General features: G+C 35.9%; 1 protein-coding gene across 1 annotated transcript in view; it reads right to left on the reverse strand.

The window, feature by feature from the left end:
• LOC136843979 (stalled ribosome sensor GCN1) overlaps positions 1-18783 on the reverse strand; it is a 194685-nt gene that overhangs the window by 84719 nt on the left and 91183 nt on the right. Inside the window, exons 14-19 of the mRNA XM_067112996.1 lie at positions 15557-15723; positions 9946-10143; positions 8917-9125; positions 8660-8795; positions 8285-8529; positions 7901-8067 (exon numbers count right to left, since the gene is read on the reverse strand). Of these exons, the coding sequence (XP_066969097.1) occupies positions 7901-8067; positions 8285-8529; positions 8660-8795; positions 8917-9125; positions 9946-10143; positions 15557-15723 (1122 nt within the window). The remainder of the gene's footprint in view (positions 1-7900; positions 8068-8284; positions 8530-8659; positions 8796-8916; positions 9126-9945; positions 10144-15556; positions 15724-18783) is intronic.

Below are 18783 nucleotides of genomic sequence, written 5' to 3' on the forward strand. Positions count from 1 at the left end.
GGAAAGCTATCACCCGATGCAGTAGCAGAGAAAAAGCAATAATTGGTATATATTATTATTATTATTATTATTATTATTATTATTATTATTATATGTAGGCCATTTGGCGGTTAAATAAAACAGTTATGAATGATACTGAAAAATCTCTCTCTCTCTCTCTCTGTTGTACATATATATTTTTAAGGGTAAAATGTTTAAGATGACTTGTAAATGATATTAATATCATTTCAAAGATTAATAACAACTTACTGTAAGAAATAATTTTTTTTATCATAAATGTATTTGTATGTACAGTAAAGCCCCCGTATTCGCGGGGATGCGTACCCCCCCCCACCCGCAAATAGCTAAAACCCGCGAATACTTAGAACCCTTCTAAAAACACTTAGAACTGCCTATTTTCATAGTTCAAACACACACAAAACAAACTAAAAATGCCTATACAGGTATTATCCTACATACGATGGGGTTAGGTTCCAAAAAAACTATTGTTTGTTGGAAAAAACTTAAGAAATATCAAAACATATCTCGAACATAGCCTAGCCTACACTAGGGTACTCAGTACCATGTATACATATATGGTAGCCTAGCCTACACTATAAAATATACTCTTTACACACTGTACACAGTATAGTAATTAATAATATCAGCTAATTCTAGAGGTTCATGCAAAGTGACTTATGATAATTCAATACAATGAGACATTGAATAACAAACAAGAGTTAGCTTTGCCTGCACAAAGATATATCGTATACATAAACGGTAGCATAGCCTACTCTATGTTCACATATTATACAGGTTGACCATCACTAATCCGGCAATCAGTAGTCCGGAACAATCAGTAATCCGGCACAAATTTCGGCTAGAGTAATTTCCAATGTTTCCGCACTGATTTTCAAATTTCCCGGGTCGCTGCGCTAACTCGCTCGCCGGCCGCTTCGATTTGGTGGCACAGTGTGCTGCATCAACAAACTGGTAGCCTTGCCTACATTATACTGAACTGTATTCACATATTACATATTAACAGTATTATACAAACATCAACATAACGAATGTGCATCTTTTTCATAGATCTTTTAACAAGTTATGCTTTACTACATTGTTTCCAATTGCGTATATTCTCATATTGCTTTTGTATTATAAATTGCGATCAATGTTTTCTTTTGGGAATGATATCGTGGTGTTTATTTCGCCGCATTTAACAAGTTCAAAGCGCTTTTCTTGCTTCTAGTTAGCGTAAATGAATATGGATACTTTATTTATTTGAGACACGGATATTTTTCGTTATACGAAGTGTTTTTAAGTCGAAATATAACAAATACGTTTCGTTGTGAAATTAATTTAGCTATTTTTTCGTTAATATATGATGTTCGCGGGAATCGCGGCTGGACGTTTGGGGGCATGTTTGTTTTGTGTAAAAAAAATCAAGATTCCATTCGCCATTTTCACTTGATTTCATCATAACACGAGCTTTATGTACTTATCTTTTATCGGCGTGAAAACAGTAGTAATTTGTATTCTTTCATGCCCAGTAGTTTTGATTAAAATACATTCCCTTAAGTTCTATTCACGGTCGAGTTTCATCCATGTTGCTGATGCACGATAATTTATAGTCATTAGCAGCTTGAACATTGTTTTCTCAGCTTCAGCTACAACTTACAGCTTTAAGTTACTGTAGCAGTATATTTCCCTGCCGATCTTTTCTCCAAAGCGGATAAGGGTACAGTGTACAAAATACATCGGTCCTATTGTACATAACTTAACCCTTAAACGCCGACTGGACGTATCATACGTCGACTAAAATTGTCTGTTGGGTGCCGAGTGGACGTACCATACGTCGACTACAAAAAATTTCAACCTCCGGTCAACTTTGACTCGACCGAAACGGTCGAAAAACGCAATTGTAAGCTAAAACTCTTACATTCTAGTAATATTCAATCATTTACCTTCATTTTGCAACAAATTGGAAGCCTCTAGCACAATATTTCGATTTATGGTGAATTTTTGAAAAAAAAATTTTTCCTTACGTCCGTGCGGTAACTCGGCCGAAAATTTCAGAAATTCTTTCGTCATTTTGTCGTAATTTTTGCACCGTTTTATATTAGCCGTTACATAAAGTTTTATATATAAAAATGTGCGCAATTTCAGAAAAATACAACAAAAAACAACCCATGGTTGTAGCTTTTATCAGTTTGGAAATATTTTCATATAAATCACGATAACTGCCAAAATTTCAACCTTCGGTCAAGTTTGACTCGACCGAAATGGTAAAAAAACGTAATTGTAAGCTAAAACTCTTACATTCTAGTAATATTCAATCATTTACCTTCATTTTGCAATAAATTGGAAGTCTCTAGCACAATATTTCGATTTATGGTGAATTTTTGAAAAAACTTTTTTCCTTACGTCCGCGCCAGAAATTCTTTAATCACGTTGTCGTAATGTTTGCACCGTTTTATATTAGTCGTTACATAAAGTTTTATATATAGAAATGTGCGCAATTTCATGTAGAATACAACAGAAAATAACTCATGGTTGTAGCTTTTATCAGTTTTGAAATATTTTCATATAAATCACGATAACTGCCAAAATTTCAACCTTCGGTCAACTTTAACTTGACCGAAATGGTCGAAAAACGCAATTATAAGCTAAAACGCTTACATTCTAGTAATAGTCAATCATGTACCTTCATTTTGCAACAAACTGGAAGTCTCTAGCACAATATTTTGATTTATGGTGAATTTTTGAAAAAAAAAATTTTTCCGCGTCTCTGTGTGATAACTCGGCGAACATCTCAGAAATTCTTTCAATCACGTTGTTGTAATGTTTGCATCGTTTTACATTAGTCGTTACATAAAGTTTTATATATGAAAATGTGCGCAATTTCATGTAGAATACAACAGAAAATAACTCATGGTTGTAGCTTTTATCAGTTTTGAAATATTTTCACATAAATCACGATAACTGCCAAAATTTCAACCAAAGGTCAACTTTAACTCGACCGAAATGGTCGAAAAACACAATTTAAGCTAAAACTCTTACATTCTAGTAATATTCAATCATATACCTTCATTTTGCAATAAATTGGAAGTCTCTAGCACAATATTTCGATTTATGGTGAATTTTTGAAAAAATTTTTTCCTTACGTCCGCTCAGTAACTCGGCTGAACATCTCAGAAATTCTTTCGTCCCGTTGTCGTAATGTTTGCATCGTTTTACATTAGTCGTTACATAAACTTTTATATATGAAAATGTGCGCAATTTCATGTAGAATACAACAGAAAATAACTCATTGTTGTAGCTTTTATCAGTTCTGAAATATTTTTCTATAAATCACGATAAATAGAAAAAATTCTACTTTCGGTCAACTTTAACTCGACCGAAATGGTTGAAAACTGCAATTGTAAGCTAAAACACTTACAGTCTAGTAATATTCAATCAATTAGCTTCATTTTTCAACAAACGGGAAGTCTCTAGCACAATATTTCGATTTATGGTGAATTTTTGAAAAAAACATTTTTTACGTCTGAGCGTTACGAATTCATGCATCATTTTGTGATAATATTTTCTCTGTGTTGCTTTGATCGTTTTACGATTTGTTATATACCAAAATCATCGCAATTTAGTGTACAATACAAAGAAAAAATTGAAAACCCGTTAGCTTTAACCATTTTGCTCACAGCACGATTTGTATAAAATTATATATGAAAATTTTTTTTTGCGCTGTCATATATTTCAATATTTATTATATATGACAATGATATTTTTTTTTATTTCTGATGGTTGCATACTAAACTTCAGGCAATGACAAAAAAAAAGGAGCCAAAAATGAACTCTTAATCTTAAAAACTAAGCGTGCTGTGATTTTTGAAAAAACTTTTTTCCACTTGGCACTAACTCCCGAACGCCGCCGGCATACGGGAGACGTTTTTGTAAATAGAGGCTCGGCGTTAGAGGGTTAACGTCACTTGTAACATAAATACGGTAATTTTGTATTATCGTACGATGTTGAAATACAAGCAAAACAGTTGTTATTCAATACGATTATTAGCAAAACAATAGTTTCCCGTTCGGTTGTTTATGGCTGTATGCATTTACGCAAGAGTATAACGTTACTAATAATACTGTACTTTTATCATTCTCTTTTACTTTTTTAACTAGTAGATGGAATAAAGAGATGGAGGAAAAGAAGTTATTCTATTGTACGTTGGTCTCTCTCACTGACTGATTGTACCTGCTGCCTGCGCCTGCGCGAATTCTAAACATATTTCCTAAATATTTTCGTACCGGTATTAATTGCTAACCCCATCGTAATCGTAAACTCGAAATATCGAAAGTCGAATTATCGTAACTCGAGCACTACCTGTATTTGATAATTGTCTTTTCTTTATTAACCAACTTGTACTGATTTATAGGATATTTTAATTCTAAGATGAGGTGCTTAGCTACTGGATTTCGTGTATTCTAGCCTAATAAATGGCTAATCCGGCACCCTCCAGGTCCCAATGATGCCGGATTAGTGATGGTCAACCTGTATTATACAAATGTCAACATAATGCATATGCATCTTTTAAAATGTTGTGCCTTAATTCACTGTATCCAACAATATTGTAAATATTCTTATATTGCTTTTGTATTAAAAATTGGGTTCATAGCGATCAGTGTTTTGGTTTGGAAATGTTTACGCTGTGTTTATTTTGCCGCATTTAACTCAGTTCTGAGCGCCTTTCCTGCTTCTAGTTAGCGTCAATGAATCTCTAGAGTCTAGATACTTTATAAGTTGAAATATAGCTAAAATACATCTCGTTGTGAAAATAATTTATCTATTATTTTCGTTAATAGATTACGATGGCCGTTTGTTTTGTTTAAAAAAAAATTCAAGATTCCGTTCACTATTTTCACTTGATTTCATCATAATACGAACTTTAAGTATTTATTGTTTATCGGCGTAAAAATAACAGTAATGTGTTCTTTTATCCCCAATAGTTGTGATTAAAATACTCTCTCTCCAATTTTAATTACGATCAAGTTTCATCCATGTTGCCAATGCACGATAATTTCCAGTATAGTCATTAGCAGCTTGAACATTGTTTTCTCAGCTTCAGCTACAACTTGCAGCTTAAATTTAGCAGTATATTTCGTTGACGATCTTTTATCCATATCGAATAAGGGTATAATGTAAAAAATATATCAGTCCTATTCTACTTGACGTTATTTGTGCCATAACCTACGGTAATTGTTTATTACCATACAATACAGGTAAATGGCTGTTGTTATCTGGTTTGGTTACAGTTAAGCAAAACAACAGTTTCTTGGTTGGTTGTTTATGGCTGTAAGAATTTATGCAAGAGTATAATGTTACTAGCAATACTTTTATCATTCTCTTTTGCTTTTTTACTAGAAGATGGGATAAAGAGATGGAGGAAAAGTTGTCTACTGTAATTTGGTCTCTCTCACTGCCTGATTACGTTGCTGCCTGCGCCTGCGCAAATTTTTAAAATATTTTATAAATAATATTGTCGTTTCACTATTAATTGCTTACCACCTTGCAAAATCGAATTATTGTAAGGTGAGTTATCGTAACTCAACCATTACCCGAGTATTTTAATATTTTATCTCAAAAAGTGTATTTAGTCATGAAAATGAGATGAAAATACAGTATTTAGTGAATATTTCTCAGTGAAAAATACAACGACTGGGCTAATTTTCTGCGAATAATGGATGGATATAGTTGTTCCAAAGAGAAATCTGTGAATACGTGAGTCCACAAATCGTGAGAACGCGAATATGGGGGTTTTAATGTAATCACGAAAATACTAACATGACATAATTTACAAACCTACCATTTTGTTTGGAGGTATGTAAGTGTCCGGTTGATCTAAACTACCCACGTATTTTAGATATGCTATATACAGTAGTACTATCCTAAAATATGTACCTGTATTATAAATATTTCAAAATCATCTGACAACACAGGAAAATATACATAAAATATACACCTAGTGCATTCCATACGAGGAGAACGATGCGCAAAGTTACGTAGGCCAAAGAAAACTCGCGTGTCTGAATGATAGGGGATACTGAAGAGTAACAGTTGTAGGCTTGAACTCAATTTTGCAACATGACTTTGAAATATTAGGGTGTTCTGGGATGATAGTCAGGGGTATATTTTTGTTTGAACTGTCCAGTTTGGCAATGAACCATTAAAATAGGCAGTTATAAGCATTTTAGGTGTGTATATAGTCTACTTAAGAGTAACAGTGGTAGAAGAGTACTGTAACGTGAGGTTACTTGAGTGTTTTGAGATGATGATTTGAGTTATATTTTTGTTTGAAATGATAATAAATTGTTTTAGTAAGAAAATTTACAGCATAGTTTTGTTTGAACTATCAAATTAAGCAGTGAAATGTTAAACCAGGCAGTTATAAGCATTTTAACTTAAGGGGTACAAGGTATTTGGTAGTTATAAGCATTTTTAAAATGGATTTTTGCATTTCTGCGGATTTTGCATTTCGGCAGTAGTTTCTGGAACCTATTCCCACATAAAAATGGGGGAGCACTGTAAACAAAGGTTTAGAGATGATCTAGAGCCAGCAGTAGTCTCATTAGGGGATAAATTATGCACTGCCATCAGCGCCTTCGTTATAAGAGCTTGCTCTCACTGCTATCTTGGAAAGACATGCACACCAATTAGAGCAGGCATACTGACTGTAAAGTCACCAACTGCATCCACAGGACCATTTTGCCCTGCCACCCTAGAGAACAATACTCTTTTTATAAGGGTATGTTTCAAGCATAGGACAAAGAGGACAAAAGCATCCTTCGCAAAAAGTCTGCCCTACAGATCCTGAGAAAAAGATCAAACTGGGAATTTGCTACAAAAGCAAGAATCAGTAGCCTGATCATGAAAACAACCCAGCCCCTTCAACATAAGACCCTCTGAAAAGAACCTGTGTGGCATACTACTACAGATGCCCAGTCCAAGAATGCCTCGGCACTTACATCAGTATGGCCACAATGAGCTTTTCGGAGATGATCTCTGGCCACATTAAAGAAGGTGCCATTCGTAATAATGCTAAGGATGCCGAGGAAGCTTGTAACATTAAAATAGAGAAGTGATAAATTCCCAATACTGAGATTGTCAACAGTGTGACTGATCATTGCCAGCTTCACCAATTGGAGGCTCTACCCACTGGAAAGGAAAGGCCCAGCCTGAAAGCCACCCAGGAAACTTTCCTCCTGCCAATGGTGGAACGCAGAATGCTGCCCACTGCCACCCAAGCCAAGTGATCGTACCAAACAGGAGCCTCCACCCAGCATAAGCAACAATCCAAGTACAGCCACCCTCCTTGCCTCCAACACTACAAGCAGAGATGAGTGCAACCATCAACGTATGGGAGAAGGCTTTACTCAGGAGCACTAATCCCCTAATGGCCCATCAAAATTCAGCTCCTCTCTCACCAGCAACCTGGGACCCTTTATATAACAACCGATGAGCCTCCTCTATCCAGGACTAATATACCCCATCCAGAAGATAGCTGATGAGACAGCTGAAATGTCAAAGCCCTCAGGGAACCCATAGGAAAATTTCCTACCAACTGATAACAACTCTTTGGAAGTATCCAACAGTGTTGAACTTCCGTTTGAATGTATAAGAATAAATACATGTTAGAATCCTGAACTGCCTTTCCTCTTATCCATATTATAAACATCAGCCAACTTTTAACAATGTTAGCAACAAAACCTGTTTAAATAATAATAATAATAATACTAAACTTCAGATACGTGAAATAAGTATTTTAAGCTTTCAACACCAAGTTTGGTAAACTACAAGTCTTGTAAACAAAAGGCTTCTACATTACAGGAAGTTTAGTTCTTAAAATTTATTTTGACAATAACTTACCCTCAAAGCAGCATCCCTGACTGATACTGCAGGAGCCTGAAGTTTGTCCAGAAGAACACTGATCTCTTCTGGTGTAGCTGTGTCACAACCAATTTCACCAGAACCACATCGGCACACATCTTGCAAAACTGCACAAGCTGTCTGCTGGGTTCTGCCTGTGCTGCTGCCTATACAATTAAAAATCTAAATGATGCCCTTCATAATCATAAAATAAGTCTACGTGATATTCACTTACTCTCCAGTAATACTCAGTTGTACATTCCTTTTAATCAATAGAGAAACAAAAACTAATATCAACATAATGACACATGCTGTCTACTTCTCTAGTGTGTGCAGTCTTGCTATATTATCCACAGAAGAGTTTCAGAACACAGCCTTACTTACTTATCACATTGATGACAAGAGAAAGCAATCTTTTGCGTGGGAGGAAACGAGGATGGTACAAGTCTTCCTCGTCAGCACCTCGCATTGCCATGTGCTCACTTATAATCTGTAAAGCCTGACCAGCAACAGTTTCAAACATATCTGTACCTCCAAGTCTCTTGCTCAAGACCCACTCCAAAAATGGGAAGCAGTAAACAAATCCAGGTGCACAAAAATATTTTTCTATGTCATCATCTCTTGCTCCCCTTCAAAATTAAAAAAAAAATCACATCAGAAAACCTTGTCATAATCACATGTACTAATCAAAAATATATATCTATTAAATTTTTACAAATAATACTTACAAACAACATGTGAGAGGTTACATTAACTTACTTTTTGGGAACAGTCAGTGTGTGAAGCATCTTCAGTGTTCTGATGGCAGCATTTTCAACGGGTTCTCCAATCCAGTCCTGAGGTATGCTCATGGCTGGTTCACAAAGTCTAACAGTAGTGCGAGCCAAAGTGTAAGCTGCAAAGACATGCTGAGTAACATACATAGGGTCTCGCTGATGGTTATATGGCAATGTCACCTGTAACTCATGGAAAAAGTATGTTACCATAAATATTACAAATATTAAAAAAGTACTTACCAAACACATCATCTTCGTCATCAAATACTGATTTTCTTAAACTGACAAATAAGTTGCACATCTGTTGAGCAACAAGAGGAGAGGAAAGGGCCCAAGTCAAGAGAGGTATTAATTCTGTAAAATATGGGCTGAGACCGTCAACATTTCCAACAACAGCAGCCTCTAATAGTGACACAGCAATGTTCACTTCACGGGAAAGTTCTTCAATTCTGTAAGAAAACGAAAGATCATCTCAACTGTTACGAGTGTTAACAAAAACAAAATTTTACACTATTTCACCCATACCATTATCAGTAATCCCCTGTACAGTTGACCCCCGATATTCACAGGATGTGCACCACTAGCCCCTTGTGAATAACTCAAATCCGCGAATACTTAAAACCTCCCTAAAAATGCTTATAACTGCCTATTTTGATAGTTCAAAGCACCAAAAGCCCCCTCTACAAATGCTTATACCTGAATATTATTATAGTTTTATGGAAAAAAAAGTGCATTTCGTAATGAAAATATACGAAAGTACATTAATCCATGAAGATTTCTTATTTCTCTATGAAAAATACAGCAAATAGGCAAATTTTCTGCGAATAATGTATATAAATGTTCCACAGAGAAATCTATGAATAGGTGAAGTCGTGAATCTGGAGGCACAGAGAGGCGGGGGTGCACTGTACTACAATATACCAGCTCTAAAGGACTAACCTATGTGGTAATATGTTAATAATACAGTACAATGGTATAATAAAAATATTTCTCTTTCTAAAAGAAAAAAGTTGCAAAATTATGAGAAAACACAGTGATGATTATACAAATAGAGCTTTGTTTTTTCTCCTATAACATGTCTTACCTTCTCCCAAGCTAATTTTATAAACTTTTCCAGGAAATTGGACATGATACTATTAATCTTCAAGGTTTTTCCATTTTATGAAACAATATGCTATACTGCATTCTATATTGACACAATCAAAATTCACTGACTCGTTAAATTACCTACATACTACCCTTCTGGAGACTAATTTTCCTACCACTAACCTGTCTCTGATTGCATTTTCTTTATCCATTTGTGCTTTAAACACCTCCTTCTGTTTTGGTGTTAGTTCCAATGTCCCTTCTTTCCTTCTTTTTTCCAAGTCTTTCTTTTTCTCTTCCAACATCAAAAGCTGTTCTTTGTGACTATAGACTTTGTTTGACTTTTTAACGTTCTTCAAGTTCAAGTGGTCCTCAAAGGCTCTGTAAAAAAAAGAACATGCTACTTGTTAAAAAATCTTCCTGACCAAGGTTAACATAAGATAAAAACAGATAAATATTGCATAATTATTACTTTCTGCAATTCTGTATTTCTGCAACATCAGTGGCATAAAGCACTTCCAATAAATATTAAAAAGCATTATAGTGCAAAAAAATAAATCTGGAAGGTCTGTTATTTACAACCATTATAAGTGCGCTATTATATCATGCCTTTCCAATAAAGAAATTTCAAAGGAATGATTTATATATAACTAAGTATTAGCAAACTTTTTGAAAATCCAGAACACACCATCCCTTACAATTTTGTCCCGATAATGTCTTCATACCCGAGAAAACCAAAATTCTCAAACCGAACAGGATTAACATTCTATAGAAATTGCAGAAAGGATTACTTTATTTTGGACATAAGAAAACAATTTATAAAAAAAATTATAAAAACAAAAAACCAAATTCCCTCCCAGTAAAAAAGCCTTTCAAACAATCTTAATATCCAGAAAATAGTATCAACAGTATACATTATATACATACATTATCCAGTAACTTACACAGGACACTGAGTGAAAATATTTGCCTCTCAAAAGATGGGTCCAAAAGGTCTGCTTTTAACAACAAAAATTAGGTTCCATTTAACCATTAGTGCAGACTTGTATTCTCTGCATCATATCAAATTACTTTCACGTATGTGAAGATGAAATTGGTATGAAAAATTCCAGAATCCAACCACGGGTTGTATCTATTTTTTGTTATTGGATTCACTATTCATAAAAACTCTGATTATTTAAGGATAATGGAGTAAAGATTTAAAAAATCCCAGACCTAGAGTTCCTGTATTTGATCTGGTCACATTAGTTATAGTTTTAGCTGCTTTTAACAACATCATTTCTGTTAATACCCACATGTGGAGAGATCCTTTCAACATTTTACACTGGATCCATATAACCTAATTTACTGCAGTATATGCTAAGGCAGCATATCCTACACCTCATGAAGACTTAGTCATTGGTATAAAGTGTAAGGTGAAATTTTGCATCTTACACATTGTATCGTGTGTTGTTAATGAAGTTCAGGAGTAACATACAACTTCACACAACCCAACCTCAAATATCCTCATTTTCCAAAGATTCAGGCACTGTTTGCTGATTTTTCTATGTATTCATTTTCATGTTTTCCCCCCTCTCCATATATTTCCCAAAAGCGTATTTTCATAAACTTTATGAAAAATATCAAATGATAAATTCTTCACAAAACCTGTAAAATTGTCTAAATAACAGTATTAAATACATTACAACATCATTATCTTAATCCTTGAATTATGCCTTGGTTAAACAAGCACACCATCTAGAACTTTCAATGAATTACTTCAGGGATATTAAGAGTTCATTTGGGGTTCAGTACAGATGGCTTCTTGCTACTTTAGACTTAATGATGCATGCTTGTTGAGCCTGATCCTCCAGCTCTAAGAATAGTTTCATCACCACACTGCCTTGTTTCCAGCAGTAGCCATCTAAAGGGTGCTGCTGGTATCATGGAGATCAGTCGATCAGGACAATTTGCTTCCCTGCTACATCAGAACTAGGAATCGTTGCATAAGTACTAATCCTGAAGCTCTTGGAGGTATTTTCTCGTATTTTTCGTGGTTCTAGGTGTTCTTGTCCAAGGCTTGTTGCCCCAATCTACATACTGCCCTAAGGTAATCAAAGGGCCATGACTGCTGTGGCTCTATTCTCTGGATCTCTACTGCCATAGGTGCAGGTGCATTCCTGGTCTGGACTCCTTCAAGGAAGGCACTGAAGGTGCATGACTTAGCCCCTATAATGGTCGGGGTGATGAGTGTACATGCTGTAGTATTATTAGTTTGCCTTTTGAAGGAAAAGGTCCACTAGGCCCATGGTCCTTCTCAGATTTGCACCACAATTTTTCTTCTATGGGCATGGCCTTTGAAGGTTATTTGATTTCCTGGAAATAACTTCCTTGTTTCCCTTTGTGAAGCTGGTGCTTCACTGCGACTGGATATGTTCTCTCCTTTCAGTTGGCTTTTAGGTCAGTGCTTCCACAGTAGATGTTTAAGACGCTTCTTTTCTTACCTGTTTCTAGGTTCTTGACGTTTCTAGTACCTTACACGGAATCTGGGATGCCCCCCCTCAGAGTGCCAAGGAATTGTCATCTGGTCCAGAAAGCCAAGTTCCTTGGTTTTATACTCTGAATATAATCCCTTGTTGTTGAGTTGTGGCATCAGATTTAAGACCTAACTCTTCCTCAACATGGTGTTATATTGGGGAAGGACTAATACTTTTCTTTCCTGGTTGACAATCAAGTTCTTTGCTTAAAGTATTGTGCAAGATATCAATTGTGTCCTCATTCACCCCAAGAGTTTGTGATGCCCTCTATCCATCCTTCAGATTCTCATGTGTCAATCATCAACATAGTCTTGGGTGGGTGGGATGGAGTGGGGGTGGAAGTTATGGGGGACATGATGGCAGAGGTGGTCATGTGGATGGCAGTCCTAACTCCACCCTGTTCTTACACCTTCAAGTAGCCTTGCAGTTTGTTACAGTGAAAAGGATCATCATCCACCCTGGTGCTCAGCCCCTATATCAACCAAATTCTTCCCTCCAAGTAATGTAATTTCTTCTCACCCTTCTCTTCTGATAAGTCCTAATTCCACAAAATCTTCAGGTTCCCTTCCAGAAGGAACTAGCTCCTAAAGTGATGTATTTTGCACTTTCTCATTCTTTGGCTCCTGTAGTTCCAAGGACTCAAAGGAGGTCATGGCAGTGATGGTCCTGTGGGTAGCAGTCCTAACTACACCCAATTCTTGCACAATTGACAGGCTTTGTGGTTTGTTAGGATAAATAGGCCCGTTGTCCACCTTGGCCCTCAGTTCCAACTATAACCAACTCTAAGATATGTCAAGTTGTTCGCACTATTCTCTGTTGATGAATGTGTACAAGACGCCTCCCGCTAATTTTTGGTAATATAGTGCATTGTCAAATGGTGTTAGTTAAGGCGTTTCCTCGTTACACCCTTTCTTCAGGCTCAATCCATCAAAAAACAGGGTTCTATTATATGTCAGTTTCTTCTCACTATTCTCTGTTGATGAATCCTCTTTACATCCTTTCTTCAGGCTCAATCCACCAAAAACTGGGTTCTACAGTGATATATTTTACTCTGTTGCAATGCTTAGCTCCTGCAGTTCCCAGGGCTTGGTTAAGTTTCAGTCTCTTGTTGTCTGTGGTCCTCATGGCCTCACAATATCACATTTTGGGCTACTGGAGGGTGGGTCTTTCTCTATTTTGGCCATTCAAGGTAGTGTTCCTGGTTGCCCTCACACCTTCTCAGTGTTCTGGTAGACTCCATACTGTTTCTCCAACACAGCCTCTCATCCCAACTGTTGGTGTTGTGGGAGGAGATAACTCCTTTCATTCTGTTAATGGCTTGTTCTTGAATTCCATTACTTTTCCTGCAGTATCCTCCTCTTCTAAAATTGATCTTTTCTGCCCTGTGAGGGCTCTCTAGTTGTGCTTCTTTTAAGCCTTCTCACTCGTCAATCCCTTTTCCTGAGCTACTGGAATCGGTCACTCTCATGACCTCTCTTTGATGAAGGCTTTGACACAATTTGATGTTTCTCAGAAGACCCTATCACAACTCATGCAGTATAGCCAGGAGCTCTATGCTATTTCTTGCCTAATCAGTCAAGGGATTTTTGTCATTTATTCTCCTCCTTGCTGTATTGTACAGAAACAGAAAGTATGACAAAGACAAGGAAGAAAATGGATGTAGCTGAGATGAATGTTAAGAGGGATGTCTGCTGTAACGAGGGATAGGATATGCTTAGGAATGAGTATAAATGAGGGTCAATAAAGGTGGTTGAAATAACAAAGAAAGTGCAGGAGAGGAGACCAAGATGGTACAGACACCTACTGAGAAGGGACGAAGACCATATTGGAAGGCATGCTATGGAGATGGAAGTGCAGAGTAGATGGAAACAGCTCATCCCAAACAACGACCCCATACAGAAATGGGGTTAAACTGAGGAGGAGGAGGAGATTCTCCTCCTTTTCATGACTTCATTCTTCATCCCCTTTGCATACTTGCACATTATTTTTTTGAAGTACCCATGTTTACACTTTAGTGCTTGTTAAGTGCACTACCAGGGGTTAAAGCTCCCATTGCATCCTTTCCTCAAGGAAGCTACCTGCATTCCCAAGATCATTATCAGGTCCACTGTCAACCACTTGTGGGGTCCACATCAATCCAACTCCATCATTCTTTTCTTAGTCCTTCCTTCTAAATTGCAATTCTGGATATTTATGATTAATGGGTCTGTATAAAAATCAGTGCTTTTACAATAAAATTAGATTTTATATAAACCCATTAATCACAATTTTCAATATCCCCTACCAAGATGGGGGATTGGCACATAGAGAAGAGAAGCATTGGCTTACAGATAAAGAAACAAGGTGTTGGGCATATGCTATAGGACTTTTCTCCTTTCAGTGTTCATGTTAGTGTGACTAGGCTTTCATAACTAGTAAAGGCTATTTATGATATGTGTAAAATTATTTTATATGGACAAAAGCAAAAGAGTAAGAACAACTAACCAGAGCAAAACAATTATACTACTAAATGTCAAATTCTTCAAAATTTACCTGGCGCCCCAATGCTGATGGCAATCATATCAGTGCTTTATTATTGCATGCTATGGTAGGCTACCTATCGTATGCAAGTGAATTCCTACATTGAGTTACTTTGTATCACACTGCAATAATCTTGTTACTATCATTAAGATACATAGATGAAAATGAAGATTAAAACTTTTTCCTTATGTACAGTGGAAAGAACGTATTTTATTGTTTTCATCATTTCTAGTTTACATGTATCATGCTTTTATAGAAAACAGAAATTTTCTTGATGTTCGACAGAAATTAAGCTTTCATTTTTCTAGAATTTTTCACTTAATAATATGAGTGCATTCAATGCTGGTGCATCCTGAATGCTTTGGTATACAAAATAAAGTATACTTAATACTAGTGCATCTTGGAAGCTATGATATATAAAATAGAATCTGAGGAAAACAATTCAAAATTATTACTTATTAAAACTATATAAACATTAAAACTATATAAACAAAGAGATATGGCTAAGCCAAAGGGCACAAAATTATAAAGGAAGCCAGGGGTAAAGCTGTCAAAGCAATCATGATGCATGCAGATCTGGACTTAGGTTCACGGTGTGGGTTAAGGCTTATACTAGCTACATAATACTGATTTTAAGTTTGTCATACTTTGCTTTTTCAAAACTTATTAAAAAAAATAATTAAAGAGATAAAAAGCATACTGTAAACCTATCAAACCAGTAAAAAGAGCAAACAAAACAAAATGATTCATATACTCACTTTTCAACCACTGACTGGTTATACAAGGTGCCTTTGGGTGTTAAGAAAATGGCATACTCCTCATCAGTTATTTGCACTAGCCTTGGGTCATTCAGTTTCTTCACTATAAAAGTTATAACTGAAGGCAGGATGAATTTACTACCAAGTCGGCTTAGTCCTGATAAGACCTGTCAACAATTGCATCACATGAATTCCTGCACAAACAAATGAACACACTGGATAATACAGTAGCAATGTCTCACAGCTCCAAGAGTGACAGGCACCAGGAAAATCACTGTATTCAAATTTTTCCAAGTTAGTAAATAAACACATGGGTACTTATTCAAAAAATTTCTTCGCCATTTATTGACTACAATGAAATGGTATGAGTAATTATTTAGTTAATAATACCCAAAAACTTAGATGAGAGTAATACTGAACTAACTTAGGTCAACCCAAAGCACTCCTAGCCAAATAGTTCTAACAACTACTATGGATTACTGTATCATGATTATCACAGCAAATTATACTAGTACTTCCACTTCCAACATTATTCCAAACTTTCAAATATATTTACATATATTACTAGTACCACCACCATTTTCCTAACTCTTCATGCTAATAATTCCTTTCATCATGAGTATGTCTAATGTATTTTACTACTTTCAATGGTTACATCTAAAGGTCAAAACAAAAAAATCTATAAAACAAAATTAGATTTTTAATACAAACCCCTCACTCTTACATGCCCAAATATGTGGGCTTGATGTAAGTTCTCAAATACTGCACTCTTTTTAACAGACAAAAGATCAGTTGTAGTACAGTGAATGCACCACCTCAAATTTCAGGTACTTATTCATCACTTACCTCACCTTTTGTGTAGTCTGGGTATGAAAACTGCAATACCTGCAGAGCTGTGATGAGCCACAATATTTTATCAGTTATGGGACCATAAGAAAGTTATTTTGTGAATAATTCAACGAGTTTCATTACAATCCCATCACTCATACAGTAAACCTCCCGTATTTGCGGAGGATGTGTACCATACCCCACCCCCCATGAATAGCTAAAACCTGCAAATACTTAGAACCCTTCTAAAAGCACTTAGAACTGCATATTGTAATAGTACAAGACAGGTATAGTAATTATTAATATCAGCTAATTTTAGAGGTTCATGCACAGTCACTTATGATAATTCAATACAAAGAGAAAGTGAATAACAAACAAGAATTAGCTTAGCCTACACTATGGTATATCGTATACATATACGGTAGCCTAGCCTACATTATACTGTACTCTATATTCACATATCGTATTATACAAACATCAACATAACGAATATGCATCTTCTCCATGGGTCTTTTAAAATGTTATGCCTTAATTCACTGTATCCAATAATATTGTATATATTCTCATGTTGCTTTTGCATTATAAATTGTGATCATGGTGAACAATGTTTTGGTTTGGAAATCATCTAGGTGGTGTTTTATTTTGCCATGTTTAACTCAGTTCAGAGCACTTTTCTTCCTTCTAGTTAGTGTAAATAAATCTTTAGATACTTTATCTATATGGGGCAAGGTTATTTTCTGTACGAAGTGTTTTTAGGTCGAAATACAACTTAAATACGTCTCGTAAAATTAATTTAGCTATTTTCTTCGTCAAGAGATGATGTTGGCTGTTTGGGGGTGTTTGTTTTGTGTAAAAAAATCAAGATTCCATTCGCTCTTTTGACTTGATTTCATCATAATGCAAACTTTACACGTTTATCATTTATCAGCATAAAAATAGCAGTAATGTGTTCTTTCATGCCCAGTAGTTTTGATTAAAATACTTTCTCTTCAATTTTAATTATGGTCAAGTTTCATCCATGTTGCCAATGCACGATAATTTATAGCCATTAGCAGCTTGAACATTGTTTTCTCAGCTTCAGTAACGGCTGTAGGCATTTATGCAAGAGTATAATGCTACTAACAATACTTTTAATATTCTCTGTTACTTTTTTAACTAGAAGATGGGATAGAGAGTTGGAGGAAAAGAAGCTGGTCTATTGTAATTTGGTCTCCCTTGCTGCCTGTACGCTGCTGCATGCACCCGTGCGAAATTTTAAAATATTTTATAAATATTGTTGTATTGGTATTAATTGCTTACCACCTTGCAAAATCAAATTATTGTAAGGTGAAATATCATAACTCAAGCACTACCTGAGTATTTTAATAGTTTTATCACAAAAAAGTGCATTTAGTCATGAAAATGAGATGAAAATACAGTAATCAGTGAATATTTCTCAGTGAAAATTACTGTGAATGGGCAGATTTTTTCAGTGAATAATGCATATATATATGTTCCATAGAGGAATCCACAAATAGGTGAGTCCGCGAATCGTGAGACCGCGAATACGGGGGGGTTTACTGTATATGCCGGAATTGCAATTTATTTTAAGACCCGGCATCTGTGTGACAAAGAGTGGTGAATGCAACCTGAAGGTTCAAAGAAAGCAAACAAGTGCAAAAACTGTCACCTGATTCAGGAAAAACATGGAAACTCGCCACATATGTCAGATGTACAAGCTCCAGGACAAAACATGGAAACTCGCCACATATGTCAGAAGTATAAGCTCATAACCCAAGACGTCTGCAGTTCTATGATGCCAAATAAGGAAATTAGGAAGCCAATGATACTACAAAGTCTTCTGCCAAAAGGTAATTGGCTAACTGCTGCTATCTGTCCCTATAAATATGTTTTAATCAACTTACGAGTGTTAACAACAAAGGCATAACTTTGCAAACACTTGGCACCTTCATTTATTTGAATTTAAAATAAATAATTACACCTTTATTACACTTGAAAATAACTTGGATGGAGAGTAGCTATTCCTCAAAGTCCCATGATCATGTCTGCTTCCAATACTGAACTACATGTGTGATCCTCCATGGTCAAAAAATGCTGCCTGCCCTCGGCTTCACCCTGGTTGTCTGCAGATGAGTGATCACAGCTTCACACACTTGCAGTTAGTCATACAGTTCAAAAACTGGTGGTAGTGGATTCTTTAAAGAGGTAATCAAGTGCCTTGGTGTTTTACTTAATTAGTAAATCATGTCCAGTATTCTTGGAGCATTCTATAGATGAGATATGGGTAACAGGGATAATACCATTAGGTTGAAAGAACGGTGTGATCATTAAAGTTCCAAGGAAAGGAGATCTGAGTAGGTGTGGTAACTGGAGGGGAATCAACTTTGTCACCTGTACCC

The sequence above is a fragment of the Macrobrachium rosenbergii genome, chromosome 12, assembly GCF_040412425.1.
Source record: "Macrobrachium rosenbergii isolate ZJJX-2024 chromosome 12, ASM4041242v1, whole genome shotgun sequence".
Classification (NCBI taxonomy): Eukaryota; Metazoa; Arthropoda; class Malacostraca; order Decapoda; family Palaemonidae; genus Macrobrachium; species Macrobrachium rosenbergii.